Source organism: Pyrenophora tritici-repentis, chromosome 3 (genome assembly GCF_003171515.1).
Source record: "Pyrenophora tritici-repentis strain M4 chromosome 3, whole genome shotgun sequence".
In the NCBI taxonomy this organism is placed as follows: domain Eukaryota; kingdom Fungi; phylum Ascomycota; class Dothideomycetes; order Pleosporales; family Pleosporaceae; genus Pyrenophora; species Pyrenophora tritici-repentis.
The window spans coordinates 555,946-578,688 of record NC_089392.1 but is presented as its reverse complement, the minus strand read 5'-3'; the positions used below and the strand labels follow the sequence as shown (position 1 = coordinate 578,688).

The following is a 22,743-nucleotide window of genomic DNA, read 5'->3' as shown; positions in this document are numbered from 1 at the left end:
GTTCTACACCGGACATGACTCGTCGGCATATGAATAGCCAAGTATTAACAATTGCTACGATTCATCGTTCATCCGGAGTCACGTGCTTGAGCGGTACCCCCTGCCGGCCCCGCTATAGTAAGCTGATCTCTATCTGATACCGCACGAAATACGGCGATACCTGGATATGTTTTGTGTGACGGCTCTGCTTGCCACTCAGACGGAAAATTAAAGCCGGCAGAATGCGAAGGCAGCTAAGAGCGGCTGGCATCATGAAATGGCGTAGTGTGCGGAGGATAAAGCGGGGTTGAATCCTTCTAGATACGCTGGCTTGGCGGATATCACACTGCTCCAAGCTTGTTTGGTGGATCCATTATGTGACTATGCTATGTTGCTTTCTTCTGGCCCTGAAACTCAGGTGAGAGACTTCTCGATACCAGTACTCCAAAGCCACACAGTCCTGCCGAGCCATATCCAAGAAACAAAAAGCCCAAAGCCCTATGACAGCACAAACTTTAGACCTTGGCCCATATTTGCAAATAACTGCTTCGTTGGCTGTTCAAGTTTCGGCGATGGCCAGCCAAAGAAGAAGTGCGGATAACCCTCGTAAAAGTCAATTCTGTTGTCACAACTAAAGGAGTCAGTATCAGAACTTCTGAGAGAACTATGATCCTTACCCAGCTTCATCGAGCTTCATTTTCATGAGCAAGCCATCGTCTCTGAGTGTATCATGGCTGCAAACGGCCATGTAAACCTTTTTCAACTCCTTTAGTCTAGGATGCAAAAGGGGTGACCCATATTGATCAGTGGGTGGCACCCCAAAAGCCTCTGTACAATCATCAGTATGGTCAAGCTCCATACACCATCACTATACTTACGCCAGAAGCCTCTCATCGCATTCGCAGAGTTGACGGTGTGCTGGTCATGCTCAACCATAGACGTGTACTTGGACCGAAGCTCATCAGGAACTCCATCTGGATGAACAGTCGCAGGTATAAGCGTGACTACACCAACAAGCTGGTCTCCCAAACCCTCATCAATAGCCCTCAACGCCGTCGCAAAGGCAAGCTGGCCACCCGCCGAATTCCCCGATACGACGAACTTTCCTGCTACAGCATTTAACTTGATCGGATTCTCCAATGCCCAGCACAGAGCTTCGTAACACTCGTTCATCAGATCCGCGTGTTTGTTTTCCGGAGCAAGTCCATACTCGACAGAAACCACTACAATATTGCCCAACTTTGAGATTGTCCTGCTAATTGCATCCTCGGCGTTGATATCACCCATGGCCCAGCCGCCACCATGATAGTACATGCACACCGGCTTATTCCCTGTGTAACCATCAGGGGTGTATATGCGTATCTTCATACCGCTGGCAGTCGTAGTGTCTTCGGTCTTGATGGACGGGTCAGGCGCTGGGAATGTGTATCTGGATGCAGCAATGCCGCCCCATTTAGTGAATTGCTCTATCATCTGGCTGAATGGTGGCTGTAAGTTCAGGCGCTCGCCAAACTCCTCTTCAAACTATACAGCCGATCTGTCAGTACAGCTATGACGGATGAGATTGGACACGTGCAAACCTCCAGCCATGGTTTCGCGAATCCTTCTATGCCTATCATCTTCGACTATAGAATTCAAATCGTGTAAGCAGTAAGTCAATTCTTCCACCTTGGAAGCGATCAAAGGTGAGGTACTTTGCCCCTCTAGGGCGCCCGCATCAGCTTGTATGGCGTAATACGCATCGCGACTGGCCGGTCGGAACGATGTGGTAAAGGGCTCGACTCGCAACTGTCGTCCACGCTTAAAGAACTCCGACGTCCCCGCCAACTCCAACCGCGCCTCGGCTTACACGCTCGACACCACGCGTCGGCATCGACTGGCGCGACGAGTCATGTCTGCTGTAATCATGCACACAATTTCGATCTTCATATCTTCATTTTTAGACTTAGCAGCGGAATAGGACTTACGTAGGTAAGCAGGTACGATCTCGACATGGCTGCAAACATCGATATCGACAGTAGTCCAGCTTTCGCGCGCATACCACCATGGGTAAAGGCCAAGCTTCGCCCAATCGCAATTGAGAAGATCCAACAGGTTTACGACTGGGTAGAGACGGAATGTATACCTGCTGAGCGCATCTACAAGGCCCAATTGAAAGATGGCAAGACGCGATGGAATACGCCCGCCATTATCCACGACCTGCGGAAGAAGGCGAAGGCACAGGGACTATGGAACTTGTTTCTGCCCAAGCATTTTGTCGAGAGTCCAGGTCTGACAAACCTGGAGTACTCATGCTGTGCTGAAATCATGGGGAGAGTGTACTGGGCGGCACAGGTGAGCTTCCATTACACCACAACCATGGACAGCTCCTGACATATCCCCAGACGATGAACTGCCACGCCCCCGAAACTGGCAACATCGAACTCCTCGCAAAATACTGCACCCCAGAGCAAAAGCAAAAATGGCTACACCCCCTCATGAACGGCGACATGTCCTCCGCATACAGCATGACCGAGCCCGACGTCGCCTCCTCGGACGCAACCCAAGTAGGCATAAAGATGGAAATCACCGACACCGAAGTTATAATCAACGGCCGCAAGCTCTACGGCAACTGCCAATACAACCCCGAAATGCAACTCTTCATCCTAATGGGCTGTTCCGACCCCCACAACCCCAACGCCTGGAACAGACACACCACGCTCGTCGTCCCCGCAAACACGCCTGGTCTAACGCAAATCCGCAACTTGACGATCATGGGCTACGACTGGGCGCCCGAAGGCCACGGCGAATACGTCTACGAAAACGTACGCGTGCCTCGCGAAAACATCATACTAGGCCCCGGCCGCGCTTTTGAAATCGCTCAGGGACGTCTCGGCCCCGGTCGCATACACCACTGCATGCGGCTGATCGGCCAGGCGGAACGCGCCTTCGAACTCGCCCTCGTGCGCTGCATGGAGCCGCGGAAGAAACCGCGGGGCAAGTTCATCGGCGAGTTCGACAGCAATATAGAGCGGATAGCGGATATGCGCATGACCATTGACGCCATGAGGTTGGTTGTGCTGAACGCGGCTGATACCATGGATTTGCAGGGGAATAAGGCGGGGAAATATGCTATTGCTCAAAGCAAGATTATGGTGCCGAATGCGCTGCTCAAGGTGATTGATGAGGCCATGCAGATTTATGGCGGACAAGGGCTTACGCAGCATACGCCGTTGCCGGAGCTATGGACGTACGCGCGGTTTGTGAGGGTGGCGGACGGACCGGATTCGGCGCATAGACATCAAGTGGGAAGGGAGCAGATGAAGACTGCGGGGGCGTTTAGGGAGAGGGCGAAGGGGTATACGGAGAGGTATAGGGAGTTGTGTGAGAAGTGGGGGTTGGAGCCAGAGGTATTCTGGGGCGTGTTGTGATGATGCATATATCTATATAGTTATATATTCTTGGATTCTCCTTTATCATGACTCATGGATATCAATAACGGCGTCTCTACCTAAACTCATAGATTTCTTCTCATCATCGTCCGCAACTGTGCCCATCCTCGCCAGTCCGCTCTCTCTCCCCTCGCCCATGCGCTCCACCATACGTTGAATATGTGGATGACTAGGCGCAGGTCGCTGACTCGATCTCCGTCTTCCCGTACCAGTTGCATCATTCATAGGTGTATCTCTATCCTTTAACCTCAACCGCATCCCCTCCTCCGTTGACAAGCTCCTATGCGGCCGAACCAGCGGATTCGGGGCTGTATCATCAGGCACACTAGGTTCGCGCTTCGGCCGCATCCAACGCCACAGCTGCTTTGACTTTTGCGCCATCATCGAGTAGCCGTATTTTGTCGAGAGGAAGCCGATGATGCTGAAGAAGGGGATACAGATTGCGGCCAGGACGATGCCGAAGGGCCAGAAGGGGGAGCCGTCGCCGGGCATGTTTGTCATGCCGAAGACGGAGGTTACGAAAGTTAGGGGCTATGAGTTTGTTTAGTGCGTATATGAGAGAGTTTAGAATGGTTTTGACGTACCATAAAGAAGAGGTTGACAATAGTCAAGACTTTGATGTTGTAGCCTTGGTGCACTGTGACATCGGCCAACTCAACAGACTTCCGCGACTCTTGGATGCTGGTTCCAGAGAACAACTGCTCCTGTAACGTCTCGATTTCGTGTCGCCTTTCGTTGTTCTCGGCGATGATGATGCGAAGTTCCTTCATTTGTCGCTCGAATTGTAGTCTGAGTAACCGCAACCGCCGTTTCCAGTGCTCGTTACGTGGCGACTCGTCGAATAGCGGCCAGAGGGTTTTGCTCTCGCCTTCCCAGATGTCATCGGTGAATGTGTCTTCGAATGAGTCGATCATCGATTTAATACTGTTGTTGACATTGCCGAGAGTTTGGTGGGCGTAGAAGTAGCGACGCGTCCAGGTGAAATCTTTGTCCTCGAAAAGACGGTTCTCTCGTAGTTCCTCGCTGAACAAGAAGCCCAAAGGGGGAGTGACCAGGTCGGTGATACGCTTGTATATTTCGTCGAACCGTTTCCTGGCATCTCGGTATTCGGTCAAAAGGGCATGTAAGAATGCTTCCGCTCCATTGAGATACTTGTGGCCAGCTTCAAAGGTGTAGGGTCGTCCATCTGCTGGCGTAGATTTCCAATCGGGAAAGCACTCGAGTTGAAGTACCTGCCAAGGACTCCATACATCGTGCACCCATCCAAACTGTGTTTTTGCCCTTCTTCCCTTGTTACGAATGCGGCGAGGTTGATCGTCATACAAGACGAGTGCAATGACAGCACTACATCGACTCAGCGGAATGTGGTGATCCTTTTCGCTTGTCACCTTATCGGCCCGCTGCCATTCCATTGGTCTGCATTCATCTCCAACGATCGTATAGTACTCGAAGTTGAAGAAGAAAGTTCGCTGATGCTTGGGGTTTGAATTGAAGGCTCGGAACATGTGTGCAGATGATGCCTCGGTCTCGACAAGATGCTGAAACAACTCATCCATGTCGAAAGCGTCGTGAAGGGTCAAATGGAGCGCACCGAATAAGATAGGAGATGGCTCTCGCGCAATTGTGATACGTCCGACAACCGCCTCGTCCTGCCGCTTGCCAATATCCCTTAGACTGTGCCATATCTCCGTAGCTTTTGACATGTTGTTCTCGGGGGCAGTAACCTCGACTGGCTCTGGTAACCCGTTCGGGCCGACATTGTAGACCTGGAAATGCGAGTAATGTGATCGGTCTTCTGCTGGTCCTGGCCCCATATGAAATAGATGAGGCTCCTTGGAAAGTTTCGCGGGATCCGAGATTATAGATGCAAGAACCTGTCGGCCATGATCGGTCCAGTTGTGCGTCCTTAGGTGGTCGCGTAGGTGTTCATGGTCAAATGAATGTGACGGTAGTTCGCCCTGAACAAAGTAGTCATCTTCATCGTCGCTGCTATCATCCGATAGAGTCGAAGTATCTGCAAAGATGGCATCACGGCTGTGCCGTGTTGATCCGCGGCGGATTTGTGAAGTTTCTGACGGCTTGAACGTGTCGTTTGTTGCTGACAAACTCTTTAGCAGCGCATCGTGAGAGTGCTGAAGCGACTCTAACTTCTTCCGGAGTTCATCAAGTTCAGCTGTCATCTGGTATGCCTACAGCAGTTCCCCTTGGCCCAGGGAAAGTGACAGTTGGACAGCTCACAGCTTATGTTGATGTGTAGGTAGATAACTTCCGGCCCCCACACTCAACCATGCAGGCGGCCCAGCCACCCACTGATCCTAATACGTCCCTTCGTCCAATGCTCATCTGGGCCAAGGTGGAACTTGAGCGAGAGCCGCGACCAGAAGAGGGGCCATTACCCTAGTTCGTCGACGCCTGAATGTTTTTTGGTCGCGACCCCCGTTCACCGCCCTTTCCGATTCGCCATCTTCCCGCTTCATGGCGCATGCCAACTCACATCGCCATGTTGCACGTATTAGCTTTTGCAATATGCCCATAATCGTCTCCTGTGCGTCGCCTACAGAGGCGGAGTGAAGCCAATGTCGTCACAGTAAAAATCCGGTGAATACCCCAGAGTAGTGCACTAAAACTAGTGGGTCTTCACCACCTGTGGGACCTAGATATGCCAAGCAAGCCAGAACAACCGACGTACTCTACTTGGCAAGGACATGGTCGAGTCTTGTGAAAACTTGCGCATCCGACGAAAAAGATGGCTGTCAATCACTTCCGATATGGCGGGGAAACGGGTTGGACATGGTTCTGAGTTGTTCGTGCGTCATTGGTCCTTCCGCAGTCGCTTATCGCTCCCGCCTTACTCCGAACACTCTACCAACGTCTGTGGCTCCAAATCTTCAAAATTGTCGGCTAGAATTGAGAAGGGATCATGCCTTCTATATCTGCGTTTGTATGGGCATCGCTTCCGGTACTCCTGGCTGCCCTGATCTATCAAGTGGGGATACCGGCTGTCCTTACTGATAATGTACCTTGGAAGCTGTTTCCGAACTTGTTCCTGACTACACACTGCTACAAGTCAGTGAAGACGTTATCAGAGAGGCTTCCCACCGCCCATTGCTTCACTGCCAATGACGGAATATTTTCAAGTGTCTTCGTGGATGAGACGTCAGACGATGAAGTCAGGGAAGCCCGTACCGGTTATGTATATCCCGGCTTTTGGGACGGCCATGGACACTTGATACAGTTTGGAGAATCTTTGGACTCTGTTGATATCTTTGGGGCAAACTCAATGGACGAGGTAAAGAGAAGATTGGTTGAGTATAAAAAGAAACGGCCTGAGAGGGGAACGAGCGATCAGTGGCTGAGGGGTGTAGGCTGGGACCAAGCGCACTTTAACGGGAAATGGCCTACCTCGGTATGCATGCCCATCAAGCTTCATGAATCATACCAATCATCAGGCTTCTCGCTTCCATTTTCCAATCTTTACTGACACTGAGTCAGTCAGACTTGGAAATTTCTAAAGACTTCAAGGATCTGTATGTAATGCTCGACCGCGTCGACGTACATTGCATCTGGGTCTCCGAAAAGGTCCTCAGTCTTCTTCCTTCATTGCTGCCCGATGTTCCTGGAGGCGAGATACCTGCAAAAGGTATCTTCTGCGACAATGCCATGGATATCGTCATGGAGCTCTATCCCAAGCCGAACAGTGCCCGCAAGACAGCATTCATCAAAGCTGGCATGACCGAGCTCAACAAATATGGTATTGTAGGCATGCACGACGCCGGAGTCACTCCAGGAGATTTGAAACTATACAAGGAGCTCGCCAGCGACGACGACTGGACTGTCAGAGTTAATGCTATGATTGAGTGTGACGTCAGAAACACCTTCTGCCCAGAGGCAGTTGAGAAGATTTCCACTGCCAACGGGAAGTTTCAGGTCAAAAGCGTGAAGCTCTTCGGAGGTACGTTAACCGGTCAGCAAGGAGACTTTATACTTACATGTCGCAGATGGAGCCCTTGGCAGTTGGGGTAGTGCGATGATCGAACCATATAGCGACAAACCCTTATCCTCTGGCTCCCTACTTGTTAACGCAACTATGCTGTCGCAGGTGACTCACGATTGGGCGCAACTGGGCTACCAAGTAAACATTCACGCCATCGGCGATCTTGCGAACAGACTGGCCATTGATGCATTCGAGAATGCATTGAAGAGTTTATGCCCTGATATCACACCACGCGAGTGTCAGGCCAAATACCGCTTCCGTATTGAACATTCACAGATAATTCATCCCGACGACCAGGTTAGAATGTTCGAGCTTGGCATTATACCATCAATACAGCCTACGCACGCGACCTCCGACATGGGATATGCAGAGAGCAGACTCGGCCCAGAACGAACAAAGCACGAAGCGTACCGAATGCGGTCCTTGCTCCCACTCCATCCAGTGCTCGGCAGCGACTTCCCAGTCGAGCCAGCCAGCATCTTCGAAGGCATGTACGCAGCCATCACGCGACGAAGTCCACACACCGGCTTAGATCCCAATGGTGGAAAAACTGGCTGGTACCCAGAAGAGACACTTACTTTCTCACAAGCTCTGGAAGGTTTCACGGTAAACCCTGCATACGGGGCTTTTCTGGAAGACCAGGCCGGTGTCATAGAAGTGGGTACATACGCAGATTGGGTCGTTGTCGACGAAGAACTGGAGTTGTTGGATGTAGAGGCTTTGCGCAAGGTCACTGTGAGAGAGACATGGGTGGGCGGTAAGATGGTATATCAGAGGCCCACATAAGATCAAAGTGCGCCTCGTTTCTCCAAATAATTTGGTCAGCGAAGCCTTTCGAATGCTGTATATCATGGCCAGAGCTTTCTACCTTTATAGGAACAGCGCGTACGTATACGTATATGCTCTCTTCCAAGCGATGAGTAAGACGTCGTGTCATCGCGAATCCTACCGATAAGACTCCCGATTACGAGGTCTGTGGTTCAACGCTGTCGCACCATGACGAATGTAGTATGTAGGGCTGTTTTCCCCTGCATTGATCTTTTTCCAGTACATTGGTCCGGTAATTGTGATACGTAGCTGTGTGCAAAAAATAGTAATGTCTCCGCTTTATGTGCGACGTTGGTGTCACGTGTTAATACGAACCATCAACCTCAGGCTCGGAATGTCACTATACGAGATCGATGAGAGGTCCAAAGGCACAAGGTTGGAGATGACGTCTGATGACATCGCTCCCAGGGGGTTTGTTCCCGGGGGATTTGTTCCCTACGAGGCTGTTAGGTCATGCTGTGTCAGATAATAGCACTGTTGAAGATGAGAGCGTACAGACGCTGGGTTAGACTAGCGCGACCCGGCATCTGAGAGAGCCAATCGGATCACAGGAAGGCTTGGCACCCCCCAGGTGTGCCCACAACCGTAGACAGAACCAAAAACACAATCAATAATCAATATCATCACGATCATTACCCATTTCATCAGTATTCCAGATAAGAGTGAATATCTGACAATTAAGAGTCTCACTACCTTTACCTACTTACCAAAATGACCACATTTACCACCCGCGACGCGACCGTGACTTTACGCGACCAGTCAGACTACACCGGATGGATGCTGCAACTACAAGCGCGTTGCGTAGCGCACAATATTTGGGATAAGATTAACCCAAAATCTACCACTCAGCCCCTACGGGAGCCAAAAGACATTAGAATCCCAGTATTCGCTAACTACCAAGCAGCTGCTGGCATTGGAGAACCAGAGCGCCTAAGCGAGCTGTCTAGCAGCGGGCAAAAGGCATTCAAAGAAGATCTTGAGTACTATCGTATGTCGATGGAGCAGTACAAGAGCGACCGACACCGGTACGAAAAGGAGCAATCGAGCTTCCAACATATCATGACCTTGATTCAATCAAGCGTGTCACCACACCTACTACGCACATGCTGTCTCCCAGACAAGACATTACGCGAGTGGATTGCCAACCTACAACTGACCGTTGGGGTTGATGACGAGACTGAGAAAGACCGAGCACGCGAGCGCTATCTTGCGGCCCTACGGCCCATGAGAAGCGCGGCGCAATGGGACACGTGGCTGGCTGAGTATGACCAAGCCGCAACCCACGCGGAGACGTACAATGTCCCCGAGCTATCCCAGCTTAGCACAACAACAAAAGACTTCCTGGCAGCCGTCAATAAAACTGCACCCATATGGGCCACCAATTTTCAGGATAATGGTCGTGGGGCAGTAGGCATGAGCCGGAAGGAGATGATGAAACGGTTCCGAGAGCATATGATGATAAACCATCCCCTTAGATCAGGGAAGCACAAAGCAGCTATGGCAGCTTACGATGGACCATATGGATCAACTCTTGCTGGCGGTGAATACGACCAGGAGCTATCAGGGACGCCTCATAGTTCGAAATCCGCGCCATCGACAAAAATGAAACCGGGGCAGACCCCGCTAACAACGTACCGGGGACGTCCTCGTAAACAACGCCGAACTGGGGCAGACCCCAATACCAACGTACAAGCTGGAAGCACAAAGTCCACGCTTAAGAGATCTTCAGAACAAGACTCTTTCACCACTGCTGGAGTACAATGCCAAGCATGTGGACAACATCATAGCATCAGAACATGCTTTTATCTCTACCCAGAGACTGCCCCAGAATGGTGGCAACCTAATGAGACAATAAGCGAGCTCATTAAGTTCAGACGCATACATGATTCATCGTTTCAAGGGCTAATCCGCGGACAAAGCAGACCCCGTACTCGCACACCAGTGCTGAAGCAATCACATACACCGACCCCAGATCTCTCTCAGTCACCAATCGAATGACTAGAAGGCCGAAAGATTACGGACGTAGACGCCGCGCTCACTACCATCGCACGGAGTGGGACAGCCGAGCACACGTACCCTCTCGCACGATCATTCATTCTCGATTCAGGAGCGACGTGCCACATCACAAACAATCCAGATCGGATATACAACTACCGCCCGTCATCATTAGGAGACTACATATGGGCTGGTAGTATAAAGATTTGGATACGGGGATACGGGACCACAGACATCACGCTGCAACATCAGCATGGGACAACAAAGCTAGTGCTGCGAGATGTGGCAATCTGCCCAGAGATCGTATGCAATCTAGTGTCCTTCCGACTGCTACGGCAGAGAGGAATCTGGTGGGATACCAAATCAAACCCAACTAACCTACGAGGACCAGACGATCAAGTTATTGGCAACCTCTCAGAAACCTTTGGCCAGTGGGTATTAGAGTACAGTCCTCTACCCCAGGCATTTGTCCATACAAGAGCCATCACAACACGCACGCAGAGAGGACCAAAGAAGGCTTCAGCGATGCTATGGCACAAGAGACTCGGCCACCCAGGACCAGCAGCAATCGAGCATCTCGTGCAGCAGTCTGAGGGGTGCGAGTTCAAGGGGTGACGACAGTACAATGCGACTCCTGCGGAAGAGCCAAGTCCAAGAGACAGATACGACGCCTACCACGAACAAACGACGAAGGCCCAGGAGAGCGACTTGCTATCGACTTCCATACATACGAAGTCCAGGCGATCACAAAAGAGAAGAGCCAAATGCTCATTACCGATCGTTTCTCAGGCCTCCAATGGGACCTATACTTTACCGACAACCGGACAGCCAAGTCCATTATCCGGCTGCTCACAACTTTCTTCTTATTTATGAAGAACCATTACAACATATCCGTTAAGACCATAGAGTCTGACAACGAGATCACAACTGTTAAGCCAGATGTCGAGCGATGGCTGGCAACACAGGGCATCAGAGTCGAGCCCTCAGCCCCAGACACACAGGCACAAAACGGTGGAGCCGAGCGCTCAGGGGGTGTAAACAAGGAGAAGGCACGCGCAATGCGACTTGACGCCAATCTCTCTTGGGAACTGTGGCCAGAAATCACTCGAGCCGCAGTCTATCTCTACAACAGAACCCCAAACTACAACAATCACTGGAAGACACCATACGAAGTCTTCTTCACACGAGTAGCTTTCAGCAACGGAATAGTCACATCTCTCCGAAAACCAAACCTCACTCACCTTAAGGCATATGGCTGCAAAGCTTTCGCCATGACAGACGACACCCACAGAGGGAAGTCGCGCCTACAACGCCTCGACCCAAAGGCATGGATCGGATACCTAGTCGGATACCGGTCATCAAACATCTACCGAATCTGGATACCGTCACTCGCCAAAGTGATGAGCACTAGAGACGTCGTCTTCGACGAACAGTCAATTTTCGATGGCAAAACCGAAGACCTAATGGACAACCTCATGCACAATACGCTAGAAGAAATCGCGACACACGTGAGGACCATTGAGCTGCCAACACCAGCGCAGCAACCAGAGACGGAGTCCTTCTATGAGGACAGTCCACCGGAGGAGTCACTCGCTCAGGACAGCGAGGGCGACCAGCCAGGATACTATCAAGGGAGAAAAATCCGGGACAGCTACCCGACACCTCCGGCGACACCGCCACCCGCAGCGTTGCTCGCGCGGCTAATGGCAGGAGCATCGCTAGATGAGAAGGATCGACAAGGAACCCCTAAGACTGCCCCATGGGCAGCAGCGTTCATGGCGGGTACCCAGGCCGGAAAGGTTGGAGAATACAGAGGAGTAGCTATGGACAAGGCTGCGATTGTGAGAATGCTCGCCAAAGGCTTGAAGCCCCATCGCAGTCAGCTACCACCTCTGCCAACATGCCGAACTAAGCTTGAGGACCACCCAATGGGAGAACTATTCAAAGAAGCAGAACAGTCCCATCTAGCAAGCCACTATCAAATGAACTCATGGACAGAGTTCCCCATAAAGAAAATCAAGCAAACAGGACAACAAATCCTGGGCTGCATGTGGGTATACACCTACAAACTTGACAAGCATCACCGACTACTCAAGTGCAAGGCACGACTAGTCGTCCGCGGTGATCAGCAGCGAAACATCACATCGCAAGACACCTACGCGGCAACACTCGCAAGCCGGTCGTTCCGAATGCTAACCGCAATTGCGGCAAAGTACGACCTAGAGCTCAAACAGTACGACGTGGCAAACGCCTTCGTGCATGCGACAATAGACCGAGAAGTATTCATGAGAATGCCACGCGGCCATCAGAAGCCAGGCACTATACTTAAGCTCAACAAGGCATTGTATGGACTGCGCATATCCCCGCTCCTCTGGCAGAAAGAGTTCACAGGCACTCTCAAAGAACTCGGGTTCCAGGAAGTACCGCACGAACCCTGCTGTCTCATCAAAGACGGCATCATTATCTTCTTCTACGTGGACGACATCATACTCGCATACCACAAAGACATGGAGCAATCCGCCCAGCAGGCAATTGCCCGCCTCCAGGACAGATACCTCTTTACTGGGGGAAACGACTTACAATGGTTCCTCGGCGTCGAGATTATCCGAGACCGAAAGGCGCGGACGATCCAGCTATCGCAGGCGGCCTACGCAGACAAGATCAGCAGACTGGCCGACCGTACCGACATTAGACACGACACGCCGATGGCGACTGCCGAACTACTACCAAGAGACGGCCTCGCCTCCCCATCAGAGATCAACAAATACCAGCGCAAGATAGGCTCGCTCCTCTTCGCAGCCGTGACCACTAGACCAGACATCGCCTTTGCGACGTCGCGGCTCGCCCGCTTTCTCTCCAACCCAGGACCGGAGCACCATGACGCTGCCGACCGAGTCCTCCAATATCTACTAGCGACAAAGCACCTCGCGCTACAACTCGGAGGAGGCGCTGGACTACAGATAGCCAGCGATGCTTCCTTTGCCGACAATACCCTAGACAGGAAGAGCTCACAGGGCTACGCGATCAAGCTCTTCAATGGACTCATCGCATGGAAAGCTAACAAACAAGACACTGTCACAACATCAACGACAGAAGCCGAGCTCCTCGCTCTATCTCAAGTAGCCAAGGAAGCTCTATTCCTGTCCCGTCTCCTCAAGGAGCTGAATATCCAGCTTGACACCCCTAGTATCACTATTCAATGCGACAACAAACAGACTATTCGCCTAGTCACCGAGGAGGTCTCAAAGCTTCAAACCAAACTCAGACATGTCGACATACACAATCACTGGATCAGACAGGAGGTGTCGACAGGCCGGATCTCCGTAGAGTACATACCTACCGCGGATATGATCGCCGACGGTCTCACCAAATCATTGCCACCAAACAAATGGCCAGAATTCCTAGAACAACTAGGACTAGTCCCCGCTAAGGAAATCCTGGCGAGAAACTCGGCACCGCTCGAAGAAATTCAAGAGAAACTTGAAAATCTCGTGGTAAGCCTTGAGTAGGACTAAGTGCCCAGCTTGCAAGCGTGAAGAGCGTCCAAGCTGAAGGGGTGTGTCAGATAATAGCACTGTTGAAGATGAGAGCGTACAGACGCTGGGTTAGACTAGCGCGACCCGGCATCTGAGAGAGCCAATCGGATCACAGGAAGGCTTGGCACCCCCCAGGTGTGCCCACAACCGTAGACAGAACCAAAAACACAATCAATAATCAATATCATCACGATCATTACCCATTTCATCAGTATTCCAGATAAGAGTGAATATCTGACATGCTGATACTAAGTCATACATACACAAGTGGCGTGTATGTGCAGAATGTATAACTCGATGCATACCTATGCTTGGTCATTTCTTTGACATTTCTTTTCTAAACGTTTTGTTTGTGTACATGAAAGTATTATGAGAAGAGTAAGCAGAGTTGGAGTAGTACTCCAAAGATCCATCGAGAAACGAGGTGAAGTGTCCGGGCAAGACCGTTAATCAGTTCATCGGATCCATCTTTGTATTACAAAGACTGACGATCGATGTATCAAGTCCACGCATTTCATATTCACAATGAAATATAGCCTCGGGTTCGGACGGACGTTTATATGCAACTCATACGTGACACGGAGGACTCGTACACATTAGTCGTCTGTTATAGCCCATCTCCCATACTATAGACGTGGATATTCGTCCACAAACAAACGACAGATGAACGCGAGCTGCTTGTAAGATATTGTTCATAACATACGAAATATGCATTTCATTATCAATACTTGTCCAGACTACAACGGGCAGGCGGCCTTGCCACACATAAGCAAACAGGGTATCCAATCGCAACGGTAAACGTAATCGGCCTGGTATAGGTCGCCATCTATATACAAAACACCAATCGCTCCATCGTCCATAATCTTCCCGACCACACTACCGCGGAACCTGGGGGCCGGGTCCGTTCTGCATATGCAACCTCCAATCCACACTTGGGTGTTTCATCATTCGCGGACTCGGAGTACCCTTTGAGTCACTCACGCCGTCGATAATGTCCGATGAGATCCTGACTTCCACGTCTGTGCTCTTGATGATACCGCCGGTCTTGTGCTCCTCATCGAGAATTGCACGGTCGCTTTCGTCGTCGAGGACGCTTTCGCCGGGTATTCTGGAGCGGTAGGCTTTGCTGTTGCTGAGGTTCTGCAGGTGGATGCTGGCTCTGCCGCCGGTGGGGCGATAGCTCGATGTTGGGGTTTTGCCTGTGCCGGTAAAGCTTGATGGGAGTAGCTTTGAGAAGAAGTAGTCGAAGGGTTTTCGGAGCGGTGGGAGAGAGGCGATGAGAATGCCGATTGAGGCTTCGCCACTGGACCAGATGCCGAGCGCTACGCCATCCCAAGTGGGATCTCTTGTTTTAGTGATGTTGTTGAGTTCGACAGTCTTGAATATCGAACATACTGTCGCGCTAGTGAACCAAACCGTTAGTGGATGTGGTCGTGTATAGCTGGGTGTAGGGCGTAAACTTACGGTATACTGAGCAAGAAGACAACACGGATGCCCATTTGCGTGCGCTTGCTCAACTGCACCCTCGATATGTAGATGATAGGCGCAGCCATATAGACCAAGTCTGTGATAATGTTGCTGATACCTTGTGTGTAGGAAAGTGGAAGAGTGCCTCTTGCCCAGCAATGGCTTTCCCCTTTGTATCCGAAATTCCAGTTCTTTTCGAGCGGTGCGCAACCAAATAGCGTAAGTATGGGAGCAAGAAAGTTGAACGCAGCGACCATCGCTATGGACAGCCAAACGATACCTTGGTACACCCTCGAGAAGTTGAGAACAAGGAGCCAGGCGCAGATAGCCCCTTTCAAGAAGGCAACTGCTAGGATATCTTGGTGACAGAAATTAGCAGACGAATGAGTGGAACAGGATATTCTCTCACTCAAGATTTGTGTCTGCCATAGATAATAGGAGTACGTCCTGAGATGCGGAAGAACCGAAGGGTCCATGATATGGCGCCCTTGGCCGTTATCGACAACAACTTGATTCGTACATGCTGCGGTGATATTAAGGGCCTACAAGATATCCATGTTAGCACAGTTGGGTAGTGATCGACAGTGTTGTGAAAAAATTGACCAGATGGGGGGGAGTACCTACAGTGGCAATGATCAACAGATAATCAGAAATCATGAACTTGCGTTTCTGCATCAGCCCATACACACATCTCCATAACATGAAGCTAGTACTGATGGCACACATGGTCCATGTTGGAATAAGAATCTTCAGCCGTTGGTTTGGCCATTCCTGAGGTCCAGCTAGGGGTCCAGCGTCTGCCATGGTGTCTTGAGACGAGAATGCCGGGAAAGACTGAACAAATGGGAGGTAATGATTCGAGCACGGAAAGACTGTGGTAAGTTTAAGATACTTCAGGCATTCTTTCCTCCATTCCAATTCATCACTGGTGTCGGCTTTACTGCGTCCGAATAGCCCAAGCGAAGACCGAAGCGAAAGCTAAATGATGCCGCTGTGGCTGAGAAGAATAAGCCGCCAGATCAATCGCAGAAGGTGCTGCGCTTAGGACGTATTCGAAACGTCCAGTAAGGAAATCTTGGTAGCAACTTGTGCCAGGGCCCAGTGAGCTGATCGAGCAGTAATCCCGCATAAATTGAGGCCCCACCCCAGTCACGTACGAAGCCCAATTGGAGAAGTCAATCGGCTGCGAAACTCCAAGATTTCGGACATGATACACGGGTCATCCATGAGCAGCGACATACGTCTGGGCTGGTGCTGAGACATCGACCATCGACATTGCCACTGCTTAGCAAATTTGTACATATCTTGTGGACTAAACCTCGTCTTGTTGCAGGATGCGATATGGAACGTTGGTGGGACGTCTTCTCGCGGATTGTGGACCCATCCGATGGCGGGAGATGAACATTCGATCTTGTACGTGCAAACAGTTCTAGAGTGCAGCAGGGCTCACATTGCAGTCCGTTGCAAGATCTCTGTTGCTCGATGAGATGGGAGAAGTCGAGTTCTGGAAGCGAGAGCGAGTGCCTGCCGGCCCGGCGCTAACGACGCTAGCGCAATGCTTAGCTCAAAGGCTAGAACGCGGCTCTCTCGAACAATTGACGCCGGTGCCGGCATAAAAAGCCGAAGCCGTCCTCAGATCATTTCGATTTTTCCCATCCTTCGTCCGAAAACTTTCCCGTTCCTGATGGTAGTGTGGCTTGGAGATGCACTCTACTGCGTTGTCAGATTTTTCATCATTTCACTAACGCGCAGCAGAACATGTGATTGTTTAGGGTGAGCATATTTCGATCTTGCAAGTAAAGGCCACCATGGACCGGTGGCGCTGAAGCGCTAGCAGAGTCCTAAACTGCAGCTACAAGGTACAAGACGGAAAATAAGCTTCCGGGGCCGGCTATACCGATGCTCCTGTCCTGCACATCCTTTGTACACCGTCTGTCTCCCTTAGAGACGCGTGATTGAACACCTTGTCGCGGCCCAATATATTTCCAGGGATAGCCCTGTGATAGTTTCGACCACGCCGAAGATGCATAAACCGGCCGAACCAGTCCCTTGAGTCCCTTCCCAACTATTAAGACATACAAGTTATAGTCTGTCCGCTCCCACCTGGTCGACCCCAATTATTGGAGTAGTTTCTTGCGAACATACCCTAAAATAGCGGGACATTTGGCCGATCGGACGCTGAGCAGCATACAGTACTTACATATACGAAAAAGTCAGCCTGGCGGACATCCAACCTGAAGTGGCGCTTGTCCCCCGAAAGTCACGCGTTCCTAGTCACCGGAGGCGGGCAAACGGGCCATCGGATCTTGCTGGTCGCCTTACGTACCGCGGTATACCCAACTAAAACAACACCCCTTCCAGGGGTATGCCGTCCCTGAACTCATCCTTACATAGAGAAAACTTCCCGAGAGCATAATTGCCTTTGAGATATCCACACGTTCCCCAGATTATGAACATGCCATGTGCGCCTCAACCGCTGTAACGAGCGCCGCACACGTAGCTCAAACTCGATCATAGACTGGAACAGGGGCCAAGAGCACTATTCTTTCGGTCCCACCTTAAAGCGGAGGTTGCGGCCGCCATACCTTGTACATAGTCTATCTATGGCACTCTGCAAGCCGGGGAGATTGAAGATGAGCCGGCCCCTGCATCATTGGCCAACCGAACATGTCGCGCTCCAAGGTAATTCTCTTTTGCAGATGATGTTGTCTCGTATGGCAGAGCATTACTGGTTTGTACGGAACCGGACCGAGCCCACCTTTCCCTGATGTTCACCGGGACCCAGGAAGAAGCTAAACCTGGTGTGGTCTGCGATATGACTTTTAGCTCTGCCCCTACCAGAGCGGGCATAGTGTACACAATCTAGAACGTCGTACATGGTACTCAGCACCGCAAGGCCACACGCATACAGCCAATTTTACCGACGTTACCATCGCCCCAAGGGTCGGTGGGTCGACCTATTCTCCATGAAATCGGCATGATAAAACCGCAATAACGGCATTTCCACGTGTTGAGCTTTCTCTCAGCCAATCCGCGCAAGGAGAAGCCATGTGGTTCGGTCCGTATAAAGCCTTTAGTGGCTGCACCCTCTGCAATGGAAGCAGCCAACAGTCCTAACTTCATAGTACTCTCGTTAATTTACCACACTGGGCCCAAGAAAGATGCCTGCATTCTCACGCTTGGCTGTAGCTCTTCAGCTCTCAACTGTTTTCCTGTCGCCTGTACTCGGTGCTGCCGCTGGTCAGCAATATGACTATGTAATCGTAGGGGGTGGCGTCACTGGGTTGGTCGTTGCCAACCGTCTCAGCGAAGACAAAAGCAGTACGTAACTTGAAGTTCCACGAGGCCGCTAACGGGGGTTATTAACATCAAACACAGAGACTGTTCTAGTCATCGAGGCAGGTGACAATGTCGATACCGACGGAACCAGGATTCCATACAAGGCCAATGACTTGACTGCAGCGGCCGGGCTGTATTGGGATGGCATCAAATCGCTGCCTGAGCCAGCTATTGGCAACGGCTCCTTCGATGTATTCGTCGCCAAGGTCCTCGGTGGCGGTTCAGTTGTCAACGGCATGATCTACGACCGCGGCTCAGCTGGTGACTACGATTGCTGGGCGGCTCTTGGTAACGATGATTGGGACTGGAAAGGCCTGTTACCCTATTTCATCAAAGGCACTACTTTACAACCACCTACGCCTGAGGCCGCAAAGAAATTCAACATTACATGGGATGAATCTGTGTACGGCAACGGCCCTCTCCCAGTCTCAATCACCTCCAACCAGTACAAGGATATCACGTCATACTTCGCGGCATGGAAGGCAAGCGGTGTCCATGTCCCACAGGATGGCAATAACGGAGAGGCCATTGGTCCTTCCTGGTTTCCCAACACTATGGATGTAAAAACCGGACGTCGAGCTCACGCCGTTTACGCATATTACGATACCATCAAAGCGACGCGTCCCAACCTGCACATCATCACTGGTACAACTGTGAACAAGATCAACTTCGACACATCATGCAAGACTCCAAAGGCTATCGGTGTCGAGACCACTGACAAGACGGGCAAGTGCCAAATCTTCAATGCCAAGAAGGAGGTTGTACTTGCGGCTGGAACGATTGCGACACCGAAGCTGCTCCAACTCAGCGGTGTTGGACCCGAGTCTGTCATGAAGCCTGCAGGTATTCGTACCGTGGTTGCACTCGATGCTGTAGGTACTAATTTCCAGGACCACCCCTACGCTACCCTGATTTTCAACACAACCAACCAATTCTTCCCCGACCAGAATTCGCTAGCTACCAACGCCACTTTCAATGCGACTGCATGGAAACAGTACCAGGAGACCAAGACTGGACCCTACACATATGCCCGCGGCAATTCGCTTGCCTTTGTCCCTCTGCCCGACATGACCAACGACACGGAGTCTCTGACAAAGTCTTTGAACAGCCAGAGGTCGACCGATTACCTTCCAAATATCTACAAGATCAACAAGAAGCTTACCAGGGGCTTTGCAAAGCAAGCCAAGTTTATTGCTGAGTCGTTTGGTCGCAAGGACATTGCTGCCGCTGAGCTGACTTGTGCTGCTGATGGCACCTATGTCCTAGCTGCTGTAGAGAAGCCCCTGTCCCGCGGTACTGTGCACATCAACCCCAAGAACCCTAGAGGGCCACCCATTGTCACATACAACGCACTCATGAATCCAATCGATCGCCGGGTCTTATTTACCAGTGTGCGATTCTTCCGCACCATCTGGGCTAGTCCCCTACTCGCCCGCTACAAGATCACGGAGAAGGTTCCTGGCGCCCAGTTCAAAACCGATGAAGAGCTTTACACCGCTCTCATTAAGCAAAAGATGTTGGCGCCCTCTCTTGCTCACCCATGTGGCTCATGCCCCATGATGCCTAGGGAGGATGGTGGCTGTGTCAGCGACAAGCTGTTGGTCTATGGCACTCAGCATCTATCTATCGTTGATGCTTCCATCATTCCCATCATCCCTGGCGCCCATACGCAAGCTACTGCGTACGCTATCGCCGAGAAGGCTGCAGACATTATCAAGGCCAGGTAGAGGCGGCGGATTATCAGTTATTTGTTTCATATACCCTCATTTCCTTTCAACACTATAGACTACCGGCGGATATATTCTTAATAGATTGTACAGTATAATCCTTCTTTACTTCGATGATCGCACTGCGCAGATGGTGCTTTATAATATAATGCGCTATCCGATTCCATGTCAGGGGTCGACGGTAACCTGGTCGCTGGCGAGTTGATCTACATATTGATTTGCGACAGACCCCAGTATATACCAATGCCGACCTTGGTTTAACTGAGGTTGCATAATACAAAACGTTTGGGTTGAACAAAAGATATGCAGGTAATACGTTCCGCGTGAGAGGCCAAACCTAATCGTGAATAAGCTCGTTGGTAGCGAGGACCCCACTACGTAGTGCCCCTCCAGCCATGGTTGCGTCACTCAAAAGTTGGTCCTGTAAGGCTGCACGGCAGCTACACACGAAAAAACACCGCGTCTCCATTCACACAACTAAAAGGAGCGCTAAAGTCGCGACATTAATACATAATCAACTACCATGAAGCTCCTCAAGAGCCAGATTGAACAGAAAACTGGCGCTGGGTTCGTGACTCTGCTGCCAGAGGAGGCAGAGGACATGGTACGAGAATCACAAGGCCGCAAAGGCCTGTATGCTAATTTGGGATGCAGTGGCACGCATACAATCTCATACAAGAACATGATCAGATACGAGCGAAAGCGGTACGGCGCGTATCGAAAACGTCGGAAGCCGGCTCTACATCGTCGCAACGGATCGCACTCGACCTCACCATCACCGTCACAACCACAGACTTTGATATTGGATCAGAACAACTCCACGTCTCGGGTCGCGTGGCAAAAGAGAATGAGCATGTCAAGCTAGGGCAACACCATACGCTTGATTTGGAGCTCAACCGAAAATTTACATTGGAAAAGGCAGATGGCTGGGATAGTGTCGCGCTCGAGCAACTCAAAGAGGCATGCGACACGGCAAATAAGGCCGAACTCTGGTCTGTTGTACTGGGAGAAGGCACAGCAAACATATGCATGATTACCGAGCATCAAACCATATTACGGCAAAGGATCGAGGTATCAGTACCGCGAAAGCGAAAAAACGGCGTAGACGGACACAGCAAAGGCATGGATAGATTCTTCTCCACAACACTAGCCACTCTTCTCCGGCAAATCGAGAGTACAAACACCGCGCCAGGCAAAACACTACCAATACTACTAGCCAGCCCAGGTTTCGTAGCCACAGCATTCCTGACGTACATCAAAGCGGAAGCGACACGAACAACCAACAAAACCCTCATGGCGCTCATCCCCAACATCACAATCGCACACTCGTCCTCTGCCCACGTCCACTCCCTAAACGAAGTCCTCTCCTCCCCCGCCATAACAAACAAACTCTCAAACACCAAATTCGCCCGCGAAACAGCCCTCATGGACCAATTCAACACCCTTGTCCGCCTCGACGACGGCCGCGCATGGTACGGCCCCCGCGAGGTCGAACGCGCCGTCGCCAAGGGTGCCGTCGGACGCGGCGGCGGCGTCCTCATGATCAACAACCAGCTGTTCCGCGCCCAGAACGTGCAGGAACGCAGGCGCTGGGTCAAGCTCGTGAACCAGGTCCGTGATGTAGAAGGCGGAGAAGTCCGCGTGCTCAGCTCCTTACATGAGAGCGGTAAGCGGCTGGAAGGGCTGGGCAATGTCGCTGCTATCCTGACGTATCCGCTCGAGGACCTGGATGAAGAGGATGCGGATGATGCCGGTGGGGAGGATGGCGAGGATGGCGAGATGATTATCTAGGGTTGTTGTGGTGACATTCTTTCTCTTTGGAATTACAGTACTGCGACTTGGCGTAAGAGGGGATCAACGTACGATATCGGAGCGGCGGCGTCTTTTTTTCTTTTCGCCATTCCTTCCTCTTCCTACTCATATACACGGATATTACTACAACAACAACAACAACAACACCAATACCAACATGGCGCCACAATATATGCCGCAAAGATACCCGACAACCCCAACGTTTCAGGTTGTCGTCTAGTTGTATTAGCAAGCAGCAAATGCACGTAAAAGCACCGAAGGAAATAAGAGTTCGGACAGATAGGAAGACCTTTGCCGCAATCGCATCCATGGCTTGATTTTTCCACGTCGGTACAGTAAGACGGTAGACTGGGCAGGTCTAGACGCTCCCTCCCTTCCTTCCATGCTATGCCTTGCCTTGCCTTGCCCAAACCACTGTACGTGTTACAGCATGCTAACGTAAGACGGGACGGACCATCTCATCTTTCTGCTAAGTACTTACCGGAAACTGTCACCTCCGGTGGGGAATTTGAGGGGATATCCTTGCTTCTGTCTGTCATCTGACATCTGTCTAGGCATGACTTCTCGATCTCAATATTCGTCACTTTTGATATACCGAGGGTTGGTCATATCATGCCTTCTAGAACATGACCGGC

The 22,743-nt window shown here is 51.1% G+C and overlaps 8 protein-coding genes across 8 annotated transcripts; 5 read left to right on the top strand and 3 right to left on the bottom strand.

Annotated features, from left to right (window-relative positions):
* Positions 1-477: 477 nt before the first annotated feature.
* Positions 478-1,598, bottom strand: PtrM4_076080 (Abhydrolase-3 multi-domain protein; the record flags this gene model as incomplete). The annotated part of the gene is made up of 4 exons (XM_066106214.1): positions 478-610; positions 657-807; positions 858-1,503; positions 1,560-1,598. The coding sequence occupies 4 exons, from the start codon at positions 1,596-1,598 to the stop codon at positions 478-480; spliced, it is 969 nt and encodes a 322-aa protein (XP_065963152.1).
* A 373-nt stretch (positions 1,599-1,971) lies between these two features.
* Positions 1,972-3,389, top strand: PtrM4_076070 (CaiA, Acyl-CoA dehydrogenase; the record flags this gene model as incomplete). Its single annotated transcript, XM_001940574.1, has 2 exons — positions 1,972-2,313; positions 2,364-3,389. 2 exons carry the CDS (start codon positions 1,972-1,974, stop codon positions 3,387-3,389), a joined length of 1,368 nt encoding a protein of 455 aa, XP_001940609.1.
* A 45-nt stretch (positions 3,390-3,434) lies between these two features.
* PtrM4_076060 (CorA, Mg2+ and Co2+ transporter) lies at positions 3,435-5,590 on the bottom strand (the record flags this gene model as incomplete). Its single annotated transcript, XM_066106213.1, has 2 exons — positions 3,435-3,941; positions 3,995-5,590. The coding sequence occupies 2 exons, from the start codon at positions 5,588-5,590 to the stop codon at positions 3,435-3,437; spliced, it is 2,103 nt and encodes a 700-aa protein (XP_065963151.1).
* A 740-nt stretch (positions 5,591-6,330) lies between these two features.
* On the top strand, positions 6,331-8,190 carry PtrM4_076050 (metal-dependent hydrolase protein; the record flags this gene model as incomplete). The annotated part of the gene is made up of 3 exons (XM_001940572.1): positions 6,331-6,816; positions 6,903-7,362; positions 7,409-8,190. The coding sequence occupies 3 exons, from the start codon at positions 6,331-6,333 to the stop codon at positions 8,188-8,190; spliced, it is 1,728 nt and encodes a 575-aa protein (XP_001940607.1).
* A 753-nt stretch (positions 8,191-8,943) lies between these two features.
* On the top strand, positions 8,944-13,736 carry PtrM4_076040 (uncharacterized protein; the record flags this gene model as incomplete). Its single annotated transcript, XM_066106212.1, has 3 exons — positions 8,944-10,159; positions 10,235-10,823; positions 10,871-13,736. The coding sequence occupies 3 exons, from the start codon at positions 8,944-8,946 to the stop codon at positions 13,734-13,736; spliced, it is 4,671 nt and encodes a 1,556-aa protein (XP_065963150.1).
* A 903-nt stretch (positions 13,737-14,639) lies between these two features.
* PtrM4_076030 (uncharacterized protein) lies at positions 14,640-16,034 on the bottom strand (the record flags this gene model as incomplete). Its single annotated transcript, XM_001940570.2, has 4 exons — positions 14,640-15,165; positions 15,228-15,588; positions 15,640-15,772; positions 15,855-16,034. The coding sequence occupies 4 exons, from the start codon at positions 16,032-16,034 to the stop codon at positions 14,640-14,642; spliced, it is 1,200 nt and encodes a 399-aa protein (XP_001940605.2).
* A 2,357-nt stretch (positions 16,035-18,391) lies between these two features.
* PtrM4_076020 (BetA, Choline dehydrogenase and related flavoprotein) lies at positions 18,392-20,296 on the top strand (the record flags this gene model as incomplete). The annotated part of the gene is made up of 2 exons (XM_001940569.1): positions 18,392-18,551; positions 18,609-20,296. 2 exons carry the CDS (start codon positions 18,392-18,394, stop codon positions 20,294-20,296), a joined length of 1,848 nt encoding a protein of 615 aa, XP_001940604.1.
* A 523-nt stretch (positions 20,297-20,819) lies between these two features.
* On the top strand, positions 20,820-22,087 carry PtrM4_076010 (translation release factor eRF1; the record flags this gene model as incomplete). The annotated part of the gene is made up of 2 exons (XM_066106211.1): positions 20,820-20,900; positions 20,951-22,087. 2 exons carry the CDS (start codon positions 20,820-20,822, stop codon positions 22,085-22,087), a joined length of 1,218 nt encoding a protein of 405 aa, XP_065963149.1.
* Positions 22,088-22,743: the final 656 nt, after the last annotated feature.